The sequence below is a fragment of the Phacochoerus africanus genome, chromosome 1, assembly GCF_016906955.1.
Source record: "Phacochoerus africanus isolate WHEZ1 chromosome 1, ROS_Pafr_v1, whole genome shotgun sequence".
Classification (NCBI taxonomy): Eukaryota; Metazoa; Chordata; class Mammalia; order Artiodactyla; family Suidae; genus Phacochoerus; species Phacochoerus africanus.
This window is the reverse complement of record NC_062544.1, coordinates 19,619,944-19,646,708: the sequence shown is the minus strand read 5'-3', so window position 1 is coordinate 19,646,708 and position 26,765 is coordinate 19,619,944. Positions and strand designations below refer to the sequence as shown.

Genomic DNA, 26,765 nt, shown 5'->3' with positions numbered 1-26,765 from the left:
AAGAGCTTTATTGAGTTATAACTGACATATAATAACTGTACATATATAAAGTGTACAATTTGATATGTTCAATATACACAATATACAATCTTAAAATCATCACCATAATCAAGGTAGTGAATATATTCATCACCCACAAAATAATGTCACCTTTCTTATTCCTGATATTGGCAGTTTTTGTATTTTTATTTTCTTGATCAGTCTAGCTAGAGGTTTATCAATTTTATTGATTTCTTCAATGAAATATTTTTCATTTATTTTTCTCTATTGTTTTTCTGTTTTCTAACTTAATGATTTTTTTTTCCTCTGATCCTTATTCTTCTCTTTCCTCCTACTTTGGATTTAAATTACTCCTTTATTTCTTTTTTCTAAGGTAAAAGCTGAGGTCATTGATTTAAAACCTTTCCTCTTTTGACTGATATGCCTTTGATGAGATAATTTTGCTCTAAATCTGCTTTTAGCAGCATTCTACATGTTTTGATATGTTGTGTCTTTATTTTCATTTGCTCAAAATGGTTTCTAATTTCCCTTGTGATTTCTTCCTTGACCCATGGCACATTTAGAAGTGCGATATTTGATTTCCAACTATTTATGGGTTTTCTGGGCTTTGAGTTATTGCTGTCATACTTCAATTTTAAATATGTATAAACTCCAGACCACAGTGCTGCTGTTTATGTTTAAACAGTCACATTTTTTATGTAATACAAGTTGAATAAGTGGATGAATGACTTAATGTGTGATTTTATTTCATATTACATAATTTTAATCAAACACCCCCAGTAATCAGGCAGATGCCAAGCAACATAAGACAAATTATCTAAAGAGGTCATAAGCAAAAGAATAATGGCAGAGTTCATTAAAAATGCAGATTTTCAGACCAGACCCCAGATTTTAATTTAGAAGGCCTGAGATGGAATCTAGGAATCTGCAAATTATTGACTTTGGTAAGAGACAGAGATTACTATAAAATTAAGCATACCTTTATTTCTTATTTGAACTGGATAAATGAACGATGGTAGGCTAGAATGAACATTACTAGAACTGAAGTAGAGGCAAGAACAAGCTAAAGTGTTTTAGCCTAGCTCAAGAGGTTCAGATTAGAAAAGGCCTCCAGTATCAAAACAAAAACCCGAGGATTTTATTTTATTTTTTTTTATGCTGCATCCATCCCATGCAGAAGTTCCTGGGCCAGGTGTCAAACCTATGCCACAGCAGTGACCATACTAGATTCTTAACTTGCTGAGCCACCAGGAACTCTAGAACCTGGGGATTAGAATGTTGAAACCACCTAAGGTTTTGAAATAAGGGAATATAAGAGTGATTTTTAAAAGAATGTTATTTTGGGAGTTCCCATTGTAGCACAGTGGAAACAGGTCCAACTAGTATCCATGAGGATGCGGATTCAATTCCTGGCCTCACTCAGTGGGTCAGAGATCTGGTGTGGCTGTGAGCTGTGGTATAAGTCACTAATGTGGCTTGGATCCTGAGCTGCTGTGGCTGTGGTGTAGGCTGGTAGCTATAGCTCGGATTCAACCCCTACCCTGGGTGCTTCCATATGCTTTGGGTATGGCCCTAAAAAGAAAAAAAAGAACAAGAATGTTATTTTGATGGGATGAGTTGCAAAGCCGGAAAGCTTGTCAGAAGTTTTAGAATGAGGCATTAAGGAACAAGTACTGACAATAGAAAATGTCAGAGACATACTGGTAAAAATGTTTGAACCTCCTTTCACACATGCAAGGATAAGAAGTTTAATATTAAATACAATATTTAAAAGTATTTATTAAAATATAATAATAAGAAAAGCAGCAACGACAATAAAAACAATAAGCATGAAATAATCTTCAACAGGTTTTTCAGATGTTTACTTGCGTGATTCTTGAAACTCCACTAATAGCTCATGAGCAGTTTGTATTGCCTGGAAGGATTATTAAATAGTCATGTTAGTTTTCTAAATTAAAACTAATTCATCAGTCATGAACCAAAAGCAGGCAACTTCTGTCTTCTCTAAGGCAGATGAAGCAATGCATGTGTTCTGTAGCATAATTTTATTTATATTTTTTCATTTACTATTTCAGCCAATTTCAATTTATTGTCAAAGATACAGAGGAAGTTCCCTTCGTGGTTCAGCAGTTAACAAACATGACTAGGATCCATGAGGATGCAAGTTCAATCCCTGGCCTCGCTCATGGTTTAAGGATCTGGCATTGCCATGAGCTGTGGTATAGGTCACAGATGTGACTTGGATTTGGTGTTGCTGTGGCTGTGGTGTAGGCTGGCAGCTGTAGCTCCAATTAGATCCCTCGCTTGGGAACTTCCATATGCTGTGGGTGTAGCCCCAAAAAGAAAACAAACCAAACAAACAAAAAAAAACCCAACAAACCCCCAAACCACACAGAGATTTGTAGACAAGAAAGAGGGAAAACATACTTCTCTAAAACTACGAATTGGACACTTAGGTTAAATAGGCCAAGGGGGAATTCTCATTGTGGCTCAGTGGTAACGAACCAGACTACCACCCATGAGGATGCGGGTTTGATCCGTGGCCTCACTCAGTGGGTTAAGGATCTGGTGTTGCTGTGAGCTGTGGCTAGGTCGCACATGTGGCTTGGATCTGTGTTGCCATGGCTGTGGTGTAGGCCTCAGCTGAAGCTCCGACTTGACCCCTAGCCTGGGAACTTCCATATGCTGCAAGTGCAGCACTGAAAAAACAAACAAAAACAAGCAACCCCTCCATGCCAATGGTATGAGAGAAGGAATAATTCTGAGAGGGGGTGGTTAGGAGCAAAAAAAGTCAGACAAGTTTTCAAGGAAGATATAACTTGAGCTAGACTTGAAGGCCAGGTAGGATCTGGACACATAGAGATTATAAAGTACAGAAGAAGGAAAGAAAAGGCATTTTACACAAAAATCTCAGTGAGAATTTCTTTTATATCAAAGTCTGTTAACCAATTTTTACAGTTCATAAAGACGGCTAACTTGCTCAGAGCTGTGAAAGCAATTTCTAAGGAAGATGGCACTTCTATGACACAGTTATTCACTTCTTACCTTCTTTTAATGGGGTTTTGAGAACCAAATTTTCTTTACTTTCATGAAGAAAAGCCTTTGAGGGATCAAAGTGTTTGATACCCAGAACTTTATTCAATTCCTCCTGAAGTTTTGCTTCACTTTGTTTTCTTTTAGCAAGCTGAGTGCGGAGTTTTGACACCTCCTATGTAAGAAAAAAAATAGTCAAAAAATAACTGTTAACGATTATGCTGATGAGGAATTCCTGTTGTGGCTCAGCAGGTTAGGAACCCAACATAGTTTCCGTAAGGATGAGGGTTTGATCTCTGGCCTTGCTCAGTGGGTTAAGGATCCGGCCTTTTGAAAGCTGTGGTGTAGGTCACAGATGTGGCTTTGATCCTAGCCTGGGAACTTCCATATGCTGCAGGCAAGGCCCTAAAAACAAAAGATTATGCTGGCGAAATGCATGGCCCGTGTTACCGACAAACCCCAAAGTTGCTCATTTTTCAAACCTAAGGCCAAAAGATATAGGCTTTCAGACTATAAATTACAAAATGACTTTGACTGTTGACAAAGAAGATAATGAGTCATTTACATCTTCTTGTTCCTCTACAGGTACAAAGTTATGTTTCTGATAAAAGTTCAATGCCAAATTAAATGCCGAGATCAACTTCTGGCATGACAGCATGTGAAGCTCTGCTGACCAGCTCCCTAGTGAAAATAAAAATTATAAAAAGGAGGGAGTTCCCTTTGTAGCTCAGTGGTTAATGAACCCAACTAGGATCCATGAAGACAGGGGTTTGATCCCTGGCCTTGCTCAGTGGGCTGAGGATCTGGCATTGCTGTGAGCTGTGCTGTGGGTGTAGGTTGAAGATGAAGCTAGGATCTCACGTTGCTGTGGCTGTGACATAGGCAGGAGCTGAGGCTCCAATTCGACCCCTAGCCTGGGAGCTTCCATATGCTGAGAGCATGGCCATAAAAAAGCAAAATAATATAAAATGACAACCATTTGAAGGCCTCTGAAAAATGGTCTCTTTTTTGGCTGTGCCCACAGCATGCAAAAGTTCCCAGGGCAAGCCTTGAACCTGTGCCACAGCAGTTACCCGAGCAACTTCAGTGACAATGCCAGATCCTTAACCCGCTGAGCAACACTGGAAAAGTGAAAATAGTCTTAAGGTAAAATAGCAAGTGAAGAAACATTTAAGAAAACCCACAAAAATGTGGTAAAACAGGCAGTGGCCTATGGTATTTGAACCAATCCTGTTTCTTCTCTCTCCACGCCCTGCTTAGCAAAGCAAAGACTCCACGCCAGACTGGTGCAGCCAAGAGCACAGGGCTCCCTCTTCCCCCAGCTCCCAGTCAGAGGTAATTCTTGCCAGGAGGAGGAGGACATCAGAATATCTCATCTTGCCTGCAGCTACCTGTTGCTGAGGCTGTGTCCCAAGCAAATGTGGTTGAGAAGTAGGGGATCCTTTCTTCTGTAGGACAGAGGCCATACCTCAGGTGCAGAGTGCTGATAATCCTGAGACCGTGATCACCCTTGCCCTGGATCATGAGATGGTTCTATGCCAGGAGAGGCAAACTAAGAAACCTCAGGGTGCTCCCCATCTCCCTCTCTTCCAAGTCTACCAAGACCCCAGCCACTACGACAGAGGGGTCATTCAGAGAAAAGCTTGCCTGGGGAGTTCCCATCGTGGCTTAGCGGAAAAACAAATCTGACTAGCATCCATGCGGATCCTGCCTTGCTGTGACCTGTGGTATAGGTCGCAGATGCGACTTGGATCTGACGTTGCTGTGGCTGTGGTGTAGGCAAGTGGCCACAGCTCTGATTGACCCCTAGCCTGGGAACCTCCATATGCGGGGGTGGCCCTAAAAAGAAAAAACAAAGAAGCTTGCCATTGTTCCCAAATCCAGCTCTGGTGCCTTGGCTCAGAAATTTTGACTGGCTAAAGAGGCTGTAAAGCACAGAGCTCCTAATTTATCCCCAAAGGAACTGACTTCACTGGCAAAAGAGCTTAGAGAAGTTCAAGCTGAAGGGTATTTTTTTTTTGTCTTTTTGCCTTTTCTAGGGCTCCTTCCCGCAGCATATGGAGGTTCCCAGGCTAGAGGTCTAATTGGAGCTGTAGTCACCGGCCTACAGGATCCCAGCCGCGTCTGTGACCTACACCACAGCTCACGGCAATGCTGGATCCTTAACCCACTGAACAAGTCCAGGGATCGAACCTGCAACCTCATGGTTCCTAGTCGGATTCGTTAACCACTGCGCCACGATGGGAACTCCTGAAGGGTACTCTTAAGAAGAGTAGAGGATGTGGTGCAAGGGAACTGGGAGGTGACTCACAATGTAGGCTAAACTGTAGCTGTCTGCTGTATAGAAGAGAACAGGTGACTAAGACAGGTGGGAGGAGCCCTGTTGGAGTCAGAACAAAATCACTACCTAAGACATAGCTCCAACAAAGAAGCCAGAATTAGGCTGGATTAGTTTATACAGCAATCTGTGCCCTAGAGCACTGGTGAAAGTAAGAGGGATAAGTTGGCAATTCTGTGTGGTCAGGGAGAGCGGAAGACCGCCTTATCAAAACCAGTCTCTCAGGGTGACTGTAGGCACACCCCAAACTGAACCTCCCTGAGTAGCAACATTAGAGGTACAACTCTACCTGAGGTGGGGAGGAGGAACAGACTTCACTAAACAAGAAAATAACAATGCACCTGAAAAGGGATGGCAATATCCAGAGGTTCTATACTGTATTACCCAAAAAACCCATTCTCCAATCAAAAACTACAAGGTATGCAAACAGGAAAGTGTGACCTATACACTGAGAAAAAGCAGGCAACAAAACATGCTTGAGAGAGTGGTAAGATAGTGGATTTATCCTACCCCCTAAATTTAAAGGCATTATAAACATGCTTACAGAAGTAGGGGAACTACAACAAGAGAGAAGACTCAGATTACCAAAATCAGGAGACATTATTACTCATAAAAAAATCGAAAGGATTATAATGGAATGCTATAAACAATTGTACACCAACAAATCAGATAATTTAAATGGACCAATTATTTTTTTTCCTATTTTTTTTTTCAAAAAAATAAGGAATGCTTCACGAATTTGCATGTCATCCTTGCGCAAGGGCCATGGTAATCTCTTCATCGTTCCAATTTTAGGATATGTGCTGCCGAAGCGAGCACTAAATGGACAAATTCTTGAAAGACACGAACTATTGAAACTGTCTCAAGAATAGTCAATCTGAAAAGACCTATCCCAAGTGAAGAGATTGAATTAGAAATCAAAAACCACTCACAAACAAAAGCCCAGGTCCAGATGACTTCACCAATGAATTCTACTACACATTCAGTGAGGAATGAATAGCAATCCTTCATAAACCACTCCAAAAAATAGAAAGGATGAAACGTTTCCCAACTCATTTTATGAGGTCAGCATCACCCAGATACCAAAACCACAGACATTACATGAAAATTAAAGACCAGTATTGGGAGTTTGTGGTGGCCTAGTAGTTAAGGACTCGGCATTGTCACTGCTGTGGCCTGGCTCTGATCCCTGGTCTGGGAGCAAATGACCAGTATCTGTTAGGAATATGGATGAAAAAGTCCTCTGTAAATACTAGCAAAGCACATCCAGCAACATGTAAAAAAGTTATACACCATGACCAAGTGAGCTTTATCTCAGGAACGTAAGAGTGTTTTAACAATTCAAAATCAATGAATATAATACATCGTATCAATAGAATTCTAAAAATTTTATCATCTCAATAAAGACAGAAGAGGTACCAGACAAAATTTAAACCTTTAATGATAAAAACACTAAAATATATCATGCTTAATGGTGGAAATTTGAGTGTTTCCCCCCTAGATCAGGAAACAAAGAAGGGACATCTACTCACTTTTATTCAGCATTATACCAGAGGTTCTAGCCAGGAACTTAGACAAGAAAAAGAAATAAAAGGCATTCAGATTAGAAAAGAAGTAAAACTACCTCTATTTGCACATGATATGATATTCTACACAGAAAATCCCAAGGAGGAGTTCCCGCTGTGGTGCAATGGGATTGGCAGCGTCTTGGGAGCACTGGGATGCAGGTTCAATCCCCAGCCCGGCACAGTAGGCACTGCTGAAGCTGAGGGTTAGATTGTGACTGTGCCTCTGATCCGATCCCTGGCCTGGGAACTCCATGTGCTGTGGGGTGGCCAAAAAAGAAAAAGAAAAGAAAGAAAAATCTAAATAATTGGAAAAACATTCAATGTTCATAGACTGTAAGACAATATCATTAAGATGGCAATATGTTCCAAATTGATCTAGATTCAATATAATTCCTGTTAGAATCTCAGTCGACTTCTTTGTAGAAGTTGAAAAGTTGATTTTAGAATTCATAAGGAATTTCACAAGACCAGAATAGCTAATCCTGAAAAAGAACAAAGTAGGAGAGGAGGACTCGAGCTTCCTGGTTTCGAGACTTACTACAAACCCACACTATCAGGCCAGTGTACAGATCGATGGAATACATTTGAGAGTCTAGTAACAAACCAGTACATACACAGTTTATTGATATGCAACAAGAGTGTCACTACTGTTTAATGAGGGGAAGGAATACTATCTTCAAATGGTACAGGAACAAATGAATATCCACGTGTTAAAGAACAAAGTTGACCCTGACCTCACACTGTAGATAAAAATTAAATGACCTAAATGTAAGAGCTAAACTCTCAGAAGAAAACACAGGAGTAAATCTTTATGACCTTGGGTTTAGCAAAGGATGGTTAGATGCGAAAGAATAAGCAACAAGGGAAAAAATACACAGAGGACTTCATCAAAATTTTGTGTTTCAAAGAACATCATCAAGAAAGTGAAAAGAAAATGCGAAGAATGGGAGATAATGTTAGCAAATAATACATCCGATAAGGGAGTATAAACAGAATATATAAAGAATCCTCTCAATTTATTAAGACAAATAATCCATTTAAAAACCGGGCAAAGGATCTAAATAGACATTTCTCCCAAGAAGATAAAACAAATTGTCAATAAGCACATGAAAAGATGCTCAACACCATTAGTCATCAGAAAAATGAAGTCAAAACCACAACTAGGCATCACTTCACATCAACTAGGATAGCTAGAACCAACAAGTCAGACAGTAAGTGATGAGAAGAAACTGGAACCCTCATAGACGACTGATAGAATGTAGAATGCTATAGCTGCTTTGGCAAACAGTCCAACAGTTGCAATCATCCAACATATGGTAAACATTAAGTTACCATATGACTCAGCAACTTTACTCCTAGGAATAATTCAAGAGAAACAAGAACATATGTCCACATAAAAATCTGTACATGAATGTTTCCAGCAACATATATTTAATAGCTAGAAGGTGGAAACAACACAAATGTCCATCAACTGACAAATGGATAAATAAAATGTGACAGAGCCACAAAATAAAATGTTATTAGGCCATAAAAAGGAATGAAGTACTAGAGTTCTCTGGTGGCTCAGCAAGTTAAAGATCTGGCATTGTCACTGCGGTGCCTCAGATTTGATCCCTGGCTTAGGAACTTTTGCATGTGTGGGCACAGTCCAAAAAAAAAAAAAAGAGAGAGAGAGAGAGAGAAGGAATGAAGTACAGATACCTCAAAAACATTATGCTAATTTAAAGCGACTTTTGTAAGACTATATATTATTTGATTCTATAAATATTACATACCCAGAATAAGGAAATTTATATACAGAGAAAGCTGATTGGAGGTGGAAGTATAGATGAGGGGACATGGAGATGATAACTAAAGGATCAGGGGTTTTCATTTTTAGGTGATGAAAGCATTCTAATATTGACTATGGTGATGGTTGCACCTATTTGTGAATACACTGAAAACACTGAGTTGTACACTTTAACAGCTGAGTTGTATGATAATGTGAATTATATCTCAATGAAGCATTGAGTTATCTACTGAGTTTGTACCTCAATAAAGTAGGTCTTTAAAAGAACTTAAGGAGTCCCCATCGCGGCGCAGTGGTTAACAAATCCGACTAGGAACCATGAGGTTGCGGGTTCGGTCCCTGCCCTTGCTCAGTGGGTTAACGATCCGGCGTTGCCATGAGCTGTGGTGTAGGTTGCAGACGCGGCTCGGATCCCAAGTTGCTGTGGCTCTGGCGTAGGCTGGGGGCTACAGCTCCGATTCGACCCCTAGCCTGGGAACCTCCATATGCTGCGGGAGTGGCCCAAAGAAATAGCAAAAAAGACCAAAAAAAACCAAAAAAAAACCCAAAAAAAAAACCCCCAAATCTGACTAGGAACCATGAGGTTGCGGGTTTGATCCCTGCCCTTGCTCAGTGGGTTAAGGATCCGGCGTTGCCGTGAGCTGTGGTGTAGGTCACAGACGCAGCTTGGATCCTGAGTTGCTGTGGTTCTGGCGTAAGCCGGTAGCTACAGCTCTGATTAGACCCCTAGCCTGGGAACCTCCACATGCTGAGGGAAGCAGCCCTAGAAAAAGGCAAAAAGATTAAATAAATAAATAAATAAATAAATAAAAGAACTTAAATGTTTATTTTTGAACACTGCTTATTTATTTTGTATTTTCAGGGCCGAATCTGGGGCATATGGAAGTCCTCAGGTTAGGGGTCGAATCAGAGCTGTAAGCCGCCAACCCACGCTGCAGCCACAGCAATGCCATATCCGAGCCATGTCTGTGACCTACACCACAGCTCATGGCAACACAGGATCCCTAAACCACTGAGTGAGGCCAGGGATCAAACTCATGCCCTCACGGACACTAGTCAGGCTCATTACCGCTGAGCTACAAAGGGAACTCCCTGAACACTGCTTATCTTTATCATATTTACAACAAGGGCTTTGTTATTATGGAAAAAGAAATGTATGTGTAAAGCTTTCTGAATTCTTCCAATTACACAGTAATTTTCAACATACTAATGAGGTAGCTAGAAAGCCTGAGAACATCAAAATCCATCTGGTCAACACTCTAAATTGTAACCATAATTCTCAGCTGGATTTTCCTCTATAAACTGTTAGTTTTTCCTGGAGTTCCTGTCGTGGCTCAGTGGTTAATGAATCTGACTAGGAAACATGAGGTTGTGGGTTCTATTCCTGGCCTTGCTCAGTGGGTTAAGGATCAGGCGTTGCTGTGAGCTGTGATGTAGGTTGCAGATGAGGCTCGGATCTGGCATTGTTGAGGCTCTGGCGTGGGCTGACGACTACAGCTCCGATTAGACCCCTAGCCTGGGAACCTCCATATGCCGCGGGAATGGCCCTAGAAAAGGCAATAAGACAATAAATAAATAAATAAAAAATAAAGTTTTTCCTGATAGAAAAGTCTTTCAGTTTACTTACATGTTACAAATAGAATACCAACTACTTCACCCCCAAATCAATAGAACTGTTATTTTACAAACCGATTTGAGTTGGCCGTTTTCATCTTTCAATTTCACAACGTGTTTGATTTTTTGCTTTAGATTCTGATGACCCAGTAATTTAGCATAGGAATCTCTTAGTTTATTTAGCTGTTCCTGAGCTTCACCATGTTCATTCAACAAAGCCTGTTTCTCTGCTTCAAAGGCGTCCAGTTGTAGCTGAAAATGATTTTTTTAAATAAAGTTAAGACCCAAAACTGCTAAATCTTACTCATAGAGACTATAAGACTCTTTTAAAAAAGTGTGTTCACTTCAAAGATCATTAAAACGAAGGTAAAGAAACAAGAAAAGGGAGTTCCCGTCGTGGCGCAGTGGTTAACGAATCCAACTAGGAACCATGAGGTTGCGGGTTCCGTCCCTGCCCCTGCTCAGTGGGTTAACGATCCGGCGTTGCCGTGAGCTGTGGTGTAGGTTGCAGACGCGGCTCGGATCCCAAGTTGCTGTGGCTTTGGCGTAGGCTGGTGGCTACAGCTCCGATTTGACCCCTAGCCTGGGAACCTCCATATGCCGCGGGAGCGGCCCAAAGAAATAGCAAAAAAAAGACAAAAAAAAAGAAACAAGAAAAGAAAGCCTGCTAGGCAGCCTAATCTGTACCAGCCATGTGATTGGACATAACCAATACTGTCTTCTGATTCTAAGTACCAAGATTAGCATCTATTCTTTTAGGATCAGGGTATTAAAGAAACACTGAGAGAAATCATAATAAAACAAGTACCACAAATTTACATAGATTAATTGTCAAAAGTTCATATCAGGATAGCTTTCTAAGCTTATTAACATTAAAAATCTTATTAAAAGGTATTATTTTATGAGTTCCCTGTGGTGCAGCACGTTAAGGATCTGGCATTGTCACTGTAGTGGCCTGGGTTGCTTTTGCAGCATGGGTTTGATCCCTGGCCTGGGAACTTTCATGTGCTAAGGCCAGAGCCAAACAAAACAGATATTTTTTAACCCTATAATGGCTACATTAAAAATATATGTAAAATAACGTAGTAAAATCTATAAGCCTTCTTTAATAGGATGTTACATTGGCATTATAAATGCACAGAAAAATGGTCTTTCAGAAAAACCCTATTAATCTTAGGATGGTGACAGAGAACAAAATAAATTCTTAAGTAGGTTAAGTCCTAATTGACAAACCTGAAAAGGTTTAGTTTTATTATATAGTTCTTCATAGAGGAGACGCCACTTATTCATTTCCTCAGTTAATTCTGCCATTGAGTTTTCTTTTTCAATTTTTCTGTAAAGGAAAATTAAGTTTAAAAACACAGTATATCAGAAAAAATAATCGAGATAGGTGGCATTCAGGTTCTAAATCTAGATTACCTTGTTTCTTCTTCTTCTAGTTGTTTCTTAAAGTCTTCACCTTGTTGCTTGAGCTGGTTCTGCAAATCAGTTATTTTTTTAAGAGAAGAAACTGTGATTTCTTTAATTTCTGCTTCTTTAAGTGCTGATTTGGTCTGAAGATCTAGAAGCATCCTTGGGTTTGAGAGAGAAGAGTCCACTGAACAATTTACAACCATTTTAATTACTTAATTTATTTACTTTTAAACTCAAGGAACTCTTAAGAATTGTACTTTTTTAACTTGGTTTTTTGTGGTTTTTTTTGGTTTTTTAGGGCCATGCCTGTGGCATGTGGAAGTACACAGGCTAGGGGTCAAATTGGAGCTGCAGCTGCTGGCCATAGCCACAGCCACACAGCATCCCAGCCACGTCTGTGACCTGCACCACAGCTCATGGCAACCCACTGATCCTTAACTCACTGAGCAAGGCCAGGGACAGAACCTGCATCCTCATGGATGCAAGCTGGGTTTGTTACTGCTGAGCCATAAGAGTAACTCCTTAACTGTGTAAGTTCTTAATTCTCGAATGAAGATCACCCAAAGTAAGCCATGCAACCACAATTCCCTGCATTACTTAGCATCTGGATTTCAACATCATTAAATTGTCTTAATGGCTCTAAGGCCACAGGTGGGGACAGTTTACATTTCTCCTACATACCTTGCATATTCTTGATTTGCATTCTCAGTTTCCAGTATTTGATGCTGAACATCCTCTGTACTTTTCTCAGCCTTGGCCACCTTTTCCTGAAGTGATGCATTCTCCAGCTTAAGATCTTCTATCTCACTTGCTGTTAATGTTTTATAGCTTATAAAATAAGAAAAAGAAAGTTAAAGGATTTTTCTAACTGCTGTATGCATGACAATTACATAGCTGATTAGTTCGTATTTTACACACTTTCAGGTAAAACAAACTAAATCTTATCCATTTATTTTTGCATTTGTACAGGTAAGAATTCATTGTTTTGATGTCAGTACTTATATAAACTTATATGACATATGAGGTTCATTTAAAGAAGAAAAGAGTCAAGTGTCTTCTATGTATGAGAACTATGCATAGAGATGGAAAGAAATCAGCTATCAAACATGAAAATTACCCCAAAACAAAAAAGCCTACACAATCCCTCCTCTATCTACCTTTATGGTCTTATAGGTAAGAGAGGGGGAAAATGCCTCTCTAGGTTTTGCAAAAAAAGAAAAAAACAAAACAAAAAAAGGAAGAAAAATAAGTATATATTTAAATTTGTGGTGTTATAAAGGAAAACTACAGAGCACTTTAGCAGGAAGAACAAGGGAACCTACATTTTGCTTGGTGATTCAGAAAAGACCTTTCTAAGGATTTTATAGTTAAGCTGAGATGTGACAGAGAAGCAAGATTTAGCCTGCCAGCTGGGGAAAGTACTTTAGAGAGAAAAGATGTATATGCGCTTGGAGGCAGGCAGAATACAGTCCACTAAGAGCTGGGACTGGAATTTACTGAATAAGAGGCAGGAGCAGAAGCAAGAGGCATGAGGTCAGTCATCACTGGCGGGGCATAATGGGTTTACCCAAGGGATAAAGGAGAGACTTTGAAAGTCTCTAAGTAAGTGTATAGATTATTCTAGAGATGTGGACAACTGGTTAGAGAATAGACAGGAATTCAAAACTGGACGATTAACTAGAAGACAACTGTTATCAGCCCAGGTGAGTGGTAAAAGAGGCTTAGACCAAGAAGGTGGCAACACAAAGATGTAGGATCTCTATTCTCCTACTGTATAGCACAGGGAACTATACCTAGCCATTTGCGATGGAACATGATGGAGGATCATGTGAGAAAATGAATATATACGTACATATATATATGTATGTATGTATGGTTGGGTCACTTCATTGTACAGCAGAAACTGACAGAACTATGCAAATCGACTACAATAAAAAATTAGAAAGTTAAAAAAATTTCTTTTGGAGGCAGAGTTGAAAAATTCAAGAAACAGATTAGATGTTGGGAGAAAGGGAGAGAAAATTATTAAGATGACACTAAGATAGATGGAAAGAGAAGCTCAGAAGCCGCTATCACTGACTGAGATAAATAAAGATGAGTAACTGGAGGTAGAAAGAGATAGAAAGAAGATCCTGAGTTATTGTGGACAGGTTAATATTAGATGATAGTATGGTATCTACTTGGAGACGTCAAGTATGTGGATGGATATATGAGTAGAGAGCTGAAAGGAGAGGTCTGGTTTGAAGAAATAAATCTTAATGTTATTAGCTTACTGATGGTGACAGACACCACAGAATGGCTAAAAACCTCCTAAGGCACTACTTTTTTTTTTTTTTTTCTTTATACAGCAGCACCTGAGGCATATGGAAGTTCCGGGGCTAGGGGTTAAATTGGAGCAGCAGCTGCCAGTCTACACCACGGCCACAGCAATGCCAGAGATTGAACCTGCACCCTGAGGGGTGCACTATGAGTGGATACTATGTCGGGTTCTTAATCCACTGCGTGACAACAGGAACTCCAAGGCACTATTTTTCTAAGTAGCAAGATGGGAAATTCCTTCAGAGTTAAGAATAGCATTAAAAATTTTATATCTATCTATAAACATATATTTAATGCTGACATAAGTCATAAATATATATATTCATATATATTATAGCGTGCATATAGATATATTATATGTATGTCATAGTGTATCAGATGTAGGAAAGATCACTGGGGAAAGAAGGTACTAGTTGATGAATGGGTATTCGGTAACTGGTTATTCACATGGAAAAACAAACGTGAATTTCATCCCGTTATTACTACACACTCTAAACCAGTTTGAGGTAGGAAAAAAAAGTAAAACTTTGAAACTTTCGGAAAACAATTAGGTGAGTATCTTTAGTTTTTATGTTATTAGCATACTGATGGTGACAGACTCCACAGAATGGGTAAAAACTTCCTAAGGCACTACTTTTTTTTTCCTTTTTACAGCAACACCTGAGGCATATGTTTTGGGATAGAAAGATATTACTGACCATGAAAATATTTACAAAAAATCTATAAACTTAACCACATTAAAATTGAGAATTTCCATTCAACAGAAGAAAAAAAAACCAACATAAATGAGACAAAATCATTGCAAATGAAGCAACCAAGAAGGGATTAATCTCCAAAACACACAAACATCTCCATGCAACTTTGTATCAAAAAAAAACAAACAGGAGTTCCCGTCGTGGTGCAGTGGTTAACGAATCCGACTAGGAACCACGAGGTTGAGGGTTCGATCCCTGCCCTTGCTCAGTGGGTTAATGATCCGGCGTTGCCATGAGCTGTGGTGTAGGTTGCAGACGCGGCTCAGATCCCACGTTGCTGTGGCTCTGGTGTAGGCTGGCAGCTACAGCTCCAGTTGGACTCCTAGCCTGGGAACCTCCATATGCTGAGGGAGTGGCCCAAGAAATAGCAAAAAGACAAAAAAAACAAAAAACAAAAAACAAAAAAAACAAACAACCCAATTAAAAAATGGGCAGATCTAAAAAAACATTGCTTCAAAGAAGACAGACAGATGGCCAAAAAATACATGAAAAGATGCTCAATTCACTAATTATTAAAGAAATGCAAATTAAAACTGATATGATGTCACCTCATATCAGTCAGAATGGCCATCATCAAAAGTCTACAAACAGGAATTCCCACTGTGGCTTAGTGGATTAAAAACCCAACTAGTATCCATGAGGATGCAGGTTCCATCCCTGACCTGCTCAGTGGGTTGAGTTAAGAAGCTGAGGTTGCCTCGAGATGCAGTGTAGCTTAGATTTGGCCTTGATGTGACTGTGGTGTACGCCGGCAGGTGCAGCTCTGATTCAACAACACCTAGCCTGGGAACTTCCATATGCTGCAGATGCAGCCCTAAAAGAAAAACAAACAAACAAAAAAATATTTACAAACAACAAATGCTGGAGAGGGTATGAAGCGGGAACCCTCCTACTCTGCTGGTGGGAATGTAAACTGGTGCAACCATTACGGAGAAGAGTATGGAGGTTCTTTCAAAAACTAAATATAAAACTACCATATGATCCAGGAATATGGTAGTTTTCAGGGCATATTTTCAAAGAAAACCATAATTTGAAAAGACATGGAAGTAATCTAAATGTCCAACAACAGATGAATGGATAAAGAAAATATGGTACATATATACAATGGAGTATAACCCAGCCATAAAAAGAACAAAATGATGCCATTTGCAGCAGCATGGATGGACCTAGAGATTATCACACCATGTCAGACAGAGAAAGACAAATATCATATAACTTATACATAGAAACTAATAAAAATGATACAAAAGAATCTTTATAAAACAGAAACAAACAGATTTCAAAGTCAAACTTATGGTTACCACAGGGGAAACTGTGGGGGAGATAAATTAGGAGGATGGGAATAACATATTCACACTACTGTATAAAATAGATAATTAACAAGAACCTACTGTACAGCACAGGGAAATCTATTCAATTGTTTGTAATAACCTACATGAGAAAAGAGAATGGATGCATGTATATGTATAACTGATTCACTCTGCTGTATGCCTAAAACTAATATAAGATTGTAAATCAACTGTACTCCAATAAAATTTTGAAGAAAGAAGAAACCATAAAGAAAATGAAAGATAAGCCATAATTTGGGAGATGATATTTGCATCCATATTGCTGATGGAAACTTTATAAATCAGTGAGGAAAAGATAATCTCATAGCGAAATGAACAAAAGTCATATACTAGTCTTGTACAGAAAAGGAAAGATAAATTATCCACAAGAAGAAGCCATTTTGGGTTTAGTACACTAGCAAAATTTATGAAGTCTAATAAGCTTTGGGGAGGAGGCAGATTAATGGGGACTCACACATCACTAGTGAGAGTATAGATTTTCACCCTCACTTTGTAAAGTGGTTTGCCGTAAAAATGTAAAGTTGAATATTCACATAAATATGACTTTAGAGCAATTCTTACAGGTGTATACTAGGAGACCACAAGAACAGCCATAGAGTACTATTAATAAAATGAAAGAAATTAGAACCAACCCAAAAGACCAAAGAAAGGATAGTGGCAGACTGATAAAATCAAATATTGTATAGCAGTGACCATGAACAAACTATAACCTCAGGCAACAATGTTATTCAAGTGTAGAAACATACAGAACGATGAGTGAAAAGGCCCAGGATAGGGTATACACCATGATGTTATTTTTTTGGTGAAATTCTGGAAAAAGCAATATTAGATAATATACTATTTGTATGGATATGCACAGTATAAAATTATACACAGGAAAAAAGCAAGGAAATAATGTAGACTTTGAGATGGTGTTATCTGTTAGGGAAAATCATGAGATGGGATAGGAGGAATTCATATAGACACGGAGCTGTTAAAATCTTTTGGCTTATAGTTGTCTTTTACGAGCTCATGAATGCTAATTTTAACCTTATGGTTTACAATCATTGTACACATTGTATATCTTTTCTATGTATTGAACATACTAAAATAGATAAGAGTTTTCCTCCTGAAATGATCTAAAGCAAATATAAGTAAACACGTTAACATTAATGTACTCTTGGTGTAAGATTGAGTGATGCATGGGCATTTATGGTATTATCTTTTGCAATTTGTAGTCCCCCCTGCAAATAAAGTTTTTTTTTAAGAAAGGGAAAATAACAAGTAGATGGGATAGAGGAAGTGGATACAGTATATAATCTTTAATCAAGAAGATGAGCTACGAAAAGGAACAGAATTTGGGGGTAAGACAGATGTTGGGAGTGAGAGGTGTTATTGGATAGCTGCAGAAGGAAGTGGAGGAAAAAAGGAGGTTTTTTAAAAAATATTTTGAAGATGAAGGTGCATTAACATGTTTTAATATTGACTAGGAAAATTTTAGGAAAGAGAAAATTATGAGACAAAGGACAAATGATGGAAAGAGGTCACTGAAGGTTAAAGGAATGAGATATTTCATCTGTAATGAGTGGGAGGATGAACACGAACACAGGGGTGTTTACAGGTTTGATGAAAAGGAAATAAAAGCTTTTGGATCCTTCATGACAAAAATGATCACATTGGGAGGGTAAGACAGAAGAGCCAAAGGTTTGAGAGTACAGGAGAATTTGAAATGGATAGTGGGAGAGGGAATTTACCATGTATTCTGAGACTATCAGATAAAGCCAATTTATAACAGGTCATTACGGAATTTAAAGTAATACCAATCATTTTATTTATGTGATTATTTTGTTGACAGATTTCCCTAGGTAAACACCCCCTCCCTGCTCGTATGTTTGAGAGTGCAGGCTCCCCACAAAAATACCTTTCAAATTGAGCAGTAACATCTCCCAGGTTCTGCACTGTACTGTTATACCTTTCCTGCAAAAGCAGGGTGGCCTGAGTGTGAGCAGCATCACTTTTCTCCAGTTCAGCTTCTTTCCTAAGAAAGTTAAAAGATAAAATGCTAGCTGCAAATCATTACCCTAGAAAGACACTATGAATCATATATCCTGTATCTTCCATTTTATATTAGTTACTGAACAGCTTAGACCTAAACTTATGACCTACATCTAGTAACATGTTTATTTACATACAGCTTCAGTTTATCTTTCCTGCTGTTACTTTACTTTTTTTTTTCTTTTTAGGGCCGCACCTGTGGCATATGAAAATTTCCAGGCCAGGGGTTGAATCGGAGCTACAGCTGCCGGCCTATGCCACAACAACACCAGATCCGAGCCGCATCTTTGACCTACACCAGGGGTCACCACAAGGCCGGATCCCCAACCCAGTGAGCGAGGCCAGGGATCCAACCTGAATCCTCGTGGATACTAGTGGATTTGTTTCCGATGCGCCACAATGGGAACTGTTTGTTTTCATTCTAATTTACTTAACTTTTCATATTATATATACTTATGCAGGTAGTTTAAACACGTTTTTGGAAGAAAGATTAAAAGAGAATCTTGGCAGCAGCCAAGATTAAAGAATGTGAAGGATTACCAGTTAAAAACCACTTGGAATGAATAAAATTTAATTCTCTGTATTTAGACATTTAACAAGTACTAAGGGAGTTCCTGCTGTGGTGCAGTGGGTTAAGGAATAACAATTGTGGCATAGGTCACAGCTGTGGCTCATATTTGAGCCCCTGAACAGGGAACTTCCATATGTCATGGGTTGTAGCCAAAAAAATGAAAAAAAAAAAAAAAGAAAAGAAGCAGTAAGTAGTTAAGAACACTTCATTTTAAAAGTTCTTTTCAAAAAAAGTTATAGGACTATGTAGATTCATTATGGTTATACCAATAAATCACATAATAGTTAATTATTCAAAGATTCAGCAACTTATTTATTTCTTCGTTCATTCACATCGCAACTGTAGGAGGCAGAAATTCCTTGGCCAGTGATGGAACCCAAGCCACAGCAGTGGCAATCCTGGATCCTTAACCCACTGAGCCACGAGGGGAACTCCAACAACTTGTTTATTTAGTGGATTATTTTAAGTCATCTTTATAAATATATACTACAAATCTCAGAGATTTAAAAAAAAATTAGTACTACATACTACCACAATGGTGATACAAATTTTCTGTAAGAACATGGGCTTATAAGAGATTTTTAAAGAATTACATATGTAACTAAAAACTATAAAGAAGAAGCATTATTCACTTACAGAATAAAGTGGACACTGAGACAAGACAAACACTTGGTCAAATTCATTCTGTAATGATAGGATTTAAAAATGTACACCATAGCTAAAAGCAATCAAACAGTACTAAAGAGTTTATAATAAAAATATTCTCTTTCCCGCCCTCTAGAGGAGCCACTATCAACTTCTAAATTTCTCTCTTAAGCCAGTAAAGGACTTTAGAAATTATCTTATAAGACTCCTTTTTATATTGAATGAGATAGAAAATTAAAGCAATTAAGAATGTCTTGCTCAGAATCTCACAACTAGTTAACACATCAAGAAATAAAATCTTTATCTCCTGACTTCTGGACTGAGTTCTGAGTTAGAATGATTATTTAATCTTTCTTTCCAAAACTGACATCATCTACTTAAGATTCTTTTTTTTTTTTTTTGTCTTTTTGCTATTTCTTTGGACCGCTCTAGTGGCATATGGAGGTTCCCAGGCTAGGGGTCGAATCGGAGCTGTAGCCACCAGCCTACGCCAGAGCCACAGCAACACGGGATCCAAGCCTCGTCTGCAACCTACGCCACAGCTCACGGCAACGCCGGATCCTCAACCCACTGAGCAAGGCTAGGGATCAAACCCGCAATCTCATGGTTCCTAGTCGAATTCGTTAACCACTGAGCCACACGAGAACTCCTTAAGATTCTTAAAGTGCCTGTCCCTGAGACTGGCTGCAGTATAGAATTATTCCCCCTAATTATACTCTTGTAATAACACTTTTGTGTAATTTCCCACAAATGCAGGCATAAATATAATCTTGGTGGTTTTTTTGTTTTGTTTTTTTAATTACCAATCACTAAAGAAAACAGAAAAGGGATTAATAACAAAAGTATCCAACAAGAGATAGATACAGTTGAGAGGTAAATGATAGTTCTTAGGTTCATGTCTAGTCTGTGGTTCCTTCCAGGAAAATTTGTTATTGTTAAAATCCTAAGGATTCGGAGTTCCCACTGAAGCTCAGAAGCTTAAGAATTCGACATAGTGTCCATGAGGATTCAGGTTTGATACCTAGCCTCACCCAGTGGGTTAAGGATCAGTTGTTGCTGCAGGCTGTGGTGTAGGTTGCAAAAGCAGCTCAGCTCTGGTGTGGCTGTGGCTGTGGTATAGGTCTGCAGCTGCAGCTCTTATTTGACCCCTAGCCTGGGAACTTCCATATATGCTACAGATATGAAAAATCCTAAGGATTCAAATATCTGTTTACAATTTGAACTCAAGAATCAACCTGGATATTTTAATTAAATATAGTAGAGTAGGACTTATAATGTGATGAAAACAATATGAAATTGGAGTTTAAAAAAAAAGCATGAGCTCTTCTTAGGCTTTTCACTTTCAATGATAAAATTTTTTATTTTGAATGTTTTCCAGTTCTGGATGTTTTTTCCCATTTTGCTCTTTAATTGTTTCTTCTGAAGTATTTGTGCTCCTTCAAAAGACGTAATTAAAAGTATAGCTTATGCTATGTAAACTGATGTACATATGGACAAAAATGGAAATGTTTCTTACTAAAGGGTGAGAATCTTAGATTTTAGGTATTTTTCTTAATCTGTTATTGTAATGTTAATGTCCAATAATTTTAGAAAATGTAAGAGTGGTAGAGGAGCCCCAACTCTTGGCTGTTTGTTAAACCATTCTTTAATTATAAACCTTGGGCCTGGGGTTCCCGCCATGGCTCAGTGGAAACTAATCTGACTAGCATCCATGAGGACGCAGATTCGATTCCCGGCCTCACTCAGTGGGTTAAGGATCCGGCGTTGCCATGAGGTGTGGTGTAGTTTATAGACACAGCTTGGATCTGGCATTGCTGTGGCAGTGGCTGTGGCGTACTTGGCGGCTACAGCTCCAATTTGACTCCTAGCCTGGAAACTGCCATATACCATGGGTGTGGCCCCAAAAGGACTGAAACAAGCCAAACAAACAAGCCAAAAACCCCAAAACCTCGGGCCTTAAACAAACAACATGCAGGGCTTCTGACTTTGGTTGTCATACTTGTTTGCATGCATCTCCTGTGCATGTTATTTACCTCTCTGTGTCTGTTCCTTACCCGTAAAATTAATTCCAGCCTCACCACTCACATGACTGGTGTGAGAATCCTGAGTGAGTGTAGTAGAAAATACTTTTTAGCATCTGAAGTCATATATCAGCATGAAGGGCTATTAATACAAACCCTTTCAGCTTTTCTTCTAGGAGTTTTAGTTCTTCAGCTCTAGATTCTGCTTCCTTTTCCAACTGCTTGACCAGGGTTTCAGCTTGTTCTTCCTTTTGCTGTAAGTTATCTAGCTCATCCAGTGCTTGCTTTAATTCTTCCTCAAAGAGATTCCTCTCCTTAATCATTTCCTCTTGAAAAGAACATAGCTTCTGCTGAAGATTAGAAGATAATTCCTGCATACAAACAGAAAATCATCAAAATAATTTGAAAGGTTTTGATAATAGGTAATTTAATAATTTGTGAGGTTTTCTAAGGACAAATAAAGAAGTATAGCAATGAACACTAAATTCAAGAGCCTCAAGGAAACTTGAAAATTAGAGAGATGTATTCATTTTGTCATGGATTCTATTCTACACTTTAGCATTGTGGTAAATGTTATTTTAGTCTTTTTTCCTATGCAACACACACACACTTCTTAGCAAACTAAAATCACATTCTACAACTGGCTTTTATCACATATTTTTCTCATATGATATTATATAAAAGGAGTTCTATGACTTTTACATATTTTATTTATTTTTGTATTAGAGTATAGTTGATTTACAGTGTTGTGTCAATTTCTGCTGTACAGCATAGGGACCTGGTCATATATATACATATATTGATACTTTTTCTCACATTATCATCCATCATGTTCTATCCCGAGATTGGGTATAGTTCCCTGTGCTACACAATAGGACCTCATTGCTTATTCATTCTAAATGTAATAGTTTGCACCTATGAACCCCAAACTCCTTGTCCCTCCCACTTCCTCCCCCTTTAAAGTTATATAAGTAAATACCAATGAATAAATATAAGTACATCACCATTGTGAAAAAATCCTGACATTACAAAAAAGTGAAAATTGCCTTGATTACTCCCCATCTTAGTTTTCCCATATCAGAGATAACTACTAGTTTGGTACACTATATTTTCTATGTATTCATATACTTTTAAAAACTTAAATGATATACACTGTGTATGTAAAGATCAGTTAAAATATGATAAAAATGGTTGCTGAGGAGTTTTGTGATGCAGTGGGTTAAAGATCTGGCATTGTCATAGCTGTGGTCCAAGCTAGCTAATGCAGTGACAACGCCAGATTCTTAACCCACTCTGCCATAAGAGAACTCCTCAAATGTTCGCATCTAACTTTAAGTGAAAAAAAAAATTATTTCCATTTCTCTAATTACTAGTAAGGTGGAGCATTTCTCATGTTTATAGGCTATATGAATTTCTACTTCTAAGAATTATCAATTTCCATCCTATGCCATTTTTTTTTTTTTTTTTAGGGCCACACCTGCAGCATATGGAGGTTCCCAGGCTAGGGTTCTACTTAGAGCTACAGCTGCCAGCCACAGCCACAGCCACACAGGATTGGAGCCATGTCTGTGACCTAAGTGTGGCACATTTCTGCTGTGCCACAAATGGGAACTCCCGCCCATTTTTCTAACGAATTATCTTTTTTTTCTCACTGATACACAAAATATTTTCTACGTAATTTGAATCTTTAAAAACTGTCAGTTTTGTTTCTTATCTAAGTCGATACTCTTTTAGGAGTTCCCGTCAAGGCGCAGTGGTTAACGAATCCGACTAGGAACCATGAGGCTGCAGGTTTGATCCTTGGCCTTGCTCAGTGGGTTAAGGATCCGGCGTTGTCGTGAGCTGTGGTGTAGGTTGCAGATGCAGCTCAGATCCTGCGTTGCTGTGGCTCTGGCGTAGGCTGGCAGCTACAGCTCTGATTAGACCCCTAGCCTGGGAACCTCCATATGCTGTGGGAAGTAGCCTTAGAAAAGGCAAAAAGACAAACAAACCAAAACAAAACAAAAACCAATTTCCTTACTGCGCTTCAACTCTTGCTTGACTTTTTTCACAAAATCAATAGCCCTGTGGTGAATATCAGTTAAACATACCACATAGGCATGATTATTTCTTCAGGATAAGACTCTAAAAATGGAATTGTTGGAGCAAAGGATACATACAATTTAATGTAAAGTTTTCCCGATACATAGGGAAATCTATGACCTAAAAGAAGCACTAGGGTTTTTTTTTTTTTTGTATTATAGTCAGCTACCTTCTCTTGTTGCAGAAGTGAATCAATTTGCAATACTTTTTGTTGTAGCTCTTCATGTTCTTGTCTTTCAAGGTTAGACCTTTCTTTTAAATTTTGTATTTCAGAATTTAGATTTTCATCCCGACATCTGTCCCTATTGATGAGGTCTCCTAGAAAAGGGAAAAAGTTAACAATGCTGTAATTAGATATTAACTTTGAGAAACCCAGATTCTCATAATATTCTACTATGCTACATTTACCATGTTACAGAGATCAAGTATTTCCAAAGGGGGGGGACTCTGAAATATGTTTCATTACTCTATGTAATATAGTATATGCTTTATATAATAAAATCCCCAAACCTAATTCCATCTATCTACCAATTTTAAATGGCCACCCAATGAGGAAGTCAAGAACTGTACATATTTCAATCAAGACAAGCAATATATTGAAATAGAGAACAAACAGTATAAAAGACAAAAATTCCCATACATAGAACAAAACTTTTGTTGTTTATATAATCATTTTTGAAAGCTGTTTTAACATAGTAATACTTTAAAAAATATACTGTAGGGGATAAACAGAAAGATCCTACTATATAGCATAGGGAACTATATTCAAAACCTACGATAAATCATAATGGAAAAGAATGTGAAGAAGAGGGAGTTCCTGTCATGGCTCAGGATAATGAACCTGACTAATATCCATGAAGACTCGAGTTCGATCCATGGTATCACTCAGTGGGTTAAGGATCCGGCATTGTCAGTGAGCTGAGGTGTAGGTCGCAGATGCAGCTCAGATCTGGTATTGCTGTCGCTGTGGTGTAGGCCTGCAGCTATAGCTCTGATTCGACCCCTAGCCTGGGAACTTCCATGTGCCTCGGGTACAGCCTTTAAAAAAAAAAAAAAAAAAAGTATAACTGAATCACTTTGCTGTAGAGCAGAAATTAAAGGAAAAATCAGCTACACTTCAATAAAGCTAAAAAAAGAAAAGTCTTCTTAGAAAAATTATTTTAGGCAGTCCTTATTTAGAGAAAGTGAAACTATAAACAGGAAAATACCTTTTTCTTTTTCAAGCTGTTGGCATTTAGCATTCAGGTCGTCTACTTGTTTAGACAACATAGCAACATTTTCTTCAATAGACTGCTTAAGGCTTAAAATTTCATGATTCTTCTCTTTCAGATTTTCTTCTAAATGGGCAATATCTAGCTTGTATTTTTCCACTTGATCTGATGCACAACTGCATTAAAACAAATTATGTTGAAGAGCATATCTACCTAAGCATAGGGAACATGAACTAAAAAAGTGATGGAAATGATGTATTCATTATACGTCAACAAATAAGGTCCAATTTAAAACTATTCATATTACCTTATCTCTTCAATATATTCTAAGAGTTCTTCTGTTTCAGATTTTTCATCCATTTTTTCTTTCTCTATTGAAACACTAAAAAAATACGATTATTAATACATACAATAATCACACATAAAGCACACTCTGTACTATTTACCATTGTCTCAGACAGGCAGACTCCAGAGTCCAAACTCTTTTTTTTTTTTTTTTTGGTCTTTTGTCTTTTTTGGGGCTGCACCTGTGGCACATGGAGGTTCCCAGGCTAGGGGTCTAATCAGAGCTGTAGCCACCAGCCTACGGTACAGCCACAGCAACACAGGATCCGAGCCGAATCTGCAACCTACACCACAGTTCACCGCAACACTGGATCCTTAACCCACTGAGAGGCCAGGGATTGAACCCGCAAACTCACGGTTCCTAGTCGGATTCGTTAACCACTGAGCCATGATGGAAAATCCGAGTCCAAACTCTTAACCATTAATATGAGATCTTTCGAGTTGACAATTTAATACATGTGAATAGAAGACTCATTTTTTTTTCTTATTCTTTGGTTGCCCCATGGCATAGGGAGTCCCTGGGACAGGGATCAGCTCTGAGCCACGGTTGTGAGCTATGCTGCAGCTGCTGCAATGCCGAATCCCTAACCCACTGTGACTGGCCAGGGATGGAACCTGAGTCCTAGTGCTCAAGAGATAGACCCGTTTCCACTGAGCCACAGTGGGAACTCCAAGTTTTTCTGAGTGAGAAAGCATTCCAAATATAAACTTTTCTTTTTTGTTGTATTAGCGGCATGTGGAAGTTCCTGGGCAAGGTACTGAACCTGTGCCACAGTTGTAACCAGAGCCACAGCAAAGACCATGCCAGATCCTTAACCCACTGAGCCACCATGGAACTCTCAAATATATTCTGACAAAAGAGCTATGATAAGAGTCATTATCTACAACACTTGAGTGTTACAGAAAAATCTTTTCTCTGTAGTTTCCTAGTTTCCCCACAAAACACACATACAAAATCGCATTTTGTGTACCATAAAGCCTTTGTTCCGGGGTGCATTATACTCAGTTACTTCTGTGTTTATCTCCTCTAAATATGCCAGTTTGAGGAAAGGGGCAGGAGGCTAAAGGATATATGTGAATGGTCAATAAGCACGTAAAACATGCTCAATATCAATAGCAACAAATTAAAATCACCAGTGAGATACTACTTCATATCAGCTAGAAGGGCTGAAATCAGACAGACAGACAACATCAACTGTTGGTGAGGATATGGAACAACTGGATCCACCATACATTTCAAGGTGGGAGTGTAAAATGGTTACAACCACTTTGAGTCTTCATTATACACATACAACCGGAGGACCTGGAAATTCCACTCCCAGGTACTTATTCAGAGAAATAAAAACTATGTCTACGAAAAGGCATACTCATAATAGTCAGAAATGGAAACTCAAGTATTAATCAATACCAAATATTGATCAAGAGAAGAATAAGAAACAAATGAAAATATATTCATATAATGCAATTCTACTCAGAAATTAAAGGAAAAAATTGTAATGCAAGAGTATAGATGAATCTCAAAAAATTTATGTTAAACAAAAGCTGCACATATACATGTGTACACACACACACAGAGTGATAAACATCCCCCTAAAGGCCCAATAATTTATAATGATATGTCAGAAAGTGATTATGGGGCTGTGGGGTATGACATGGGGAGAAGCAGGGGAGCATGAAA

General features: G+C 38.6%; 1 protein-coding gene and 1 non-coding gene across 2 annotated transcripts in view; both read right to left on the bottom strand.

Annotated features, from left to right (window-relative positions):
- Positions 1 to 1,547: 1,547 nt before the first annotated feature.
- Positions 1,548 to 26,765, bottom strand: part of HMMR (hyaluronan mediated motility receptor) — a 41,448-nt gene continuing 16,230 nt past the window's right edge. Inside the window, 11 exon segments of the mRNA XM_047782950.1 lie at positions 1,548 to 1,915; positions 3,046 to 3,208; positions 10,418 to 10,594; positions 11,576 to 11,675; positions 11,762 to 11,914; positions 12,437 to 12,583; positions 18,079 to 18,195; positions 21,606 to 21,820; positions 23,701 to 23,849; positions 24,740 to 24,918; positions 25,050 to 25,124. Of these exon segments, the coding sequence (XP_047638906.1) occupies positions 1,896 to 1,915; positions 3,046 to 3,208; positions 10,418 to 10,594; positions 11,576 to 11,675; positions 11,762 to 11,914; positions 12,437 to 12,583; positions 18,079 to 18,195; positions 21,606 to 21,820; positions 23,701 to 23,849; positions 24,740 to 24,918; positions 25,050 to 25,124 (1,495 nt within the window). The 3' untranslated portion in view covers positions 1,548 to 1,895.
- On the bottom strand, positions 6,087 to 6,190 carry LOC125114034 (U6 spliceosomal RNA). The gene has a single exon (XR_007131675.1). It is a non-coding gene; the product is annotated as a U6 spliceosomal RNA (small nuclear RNA).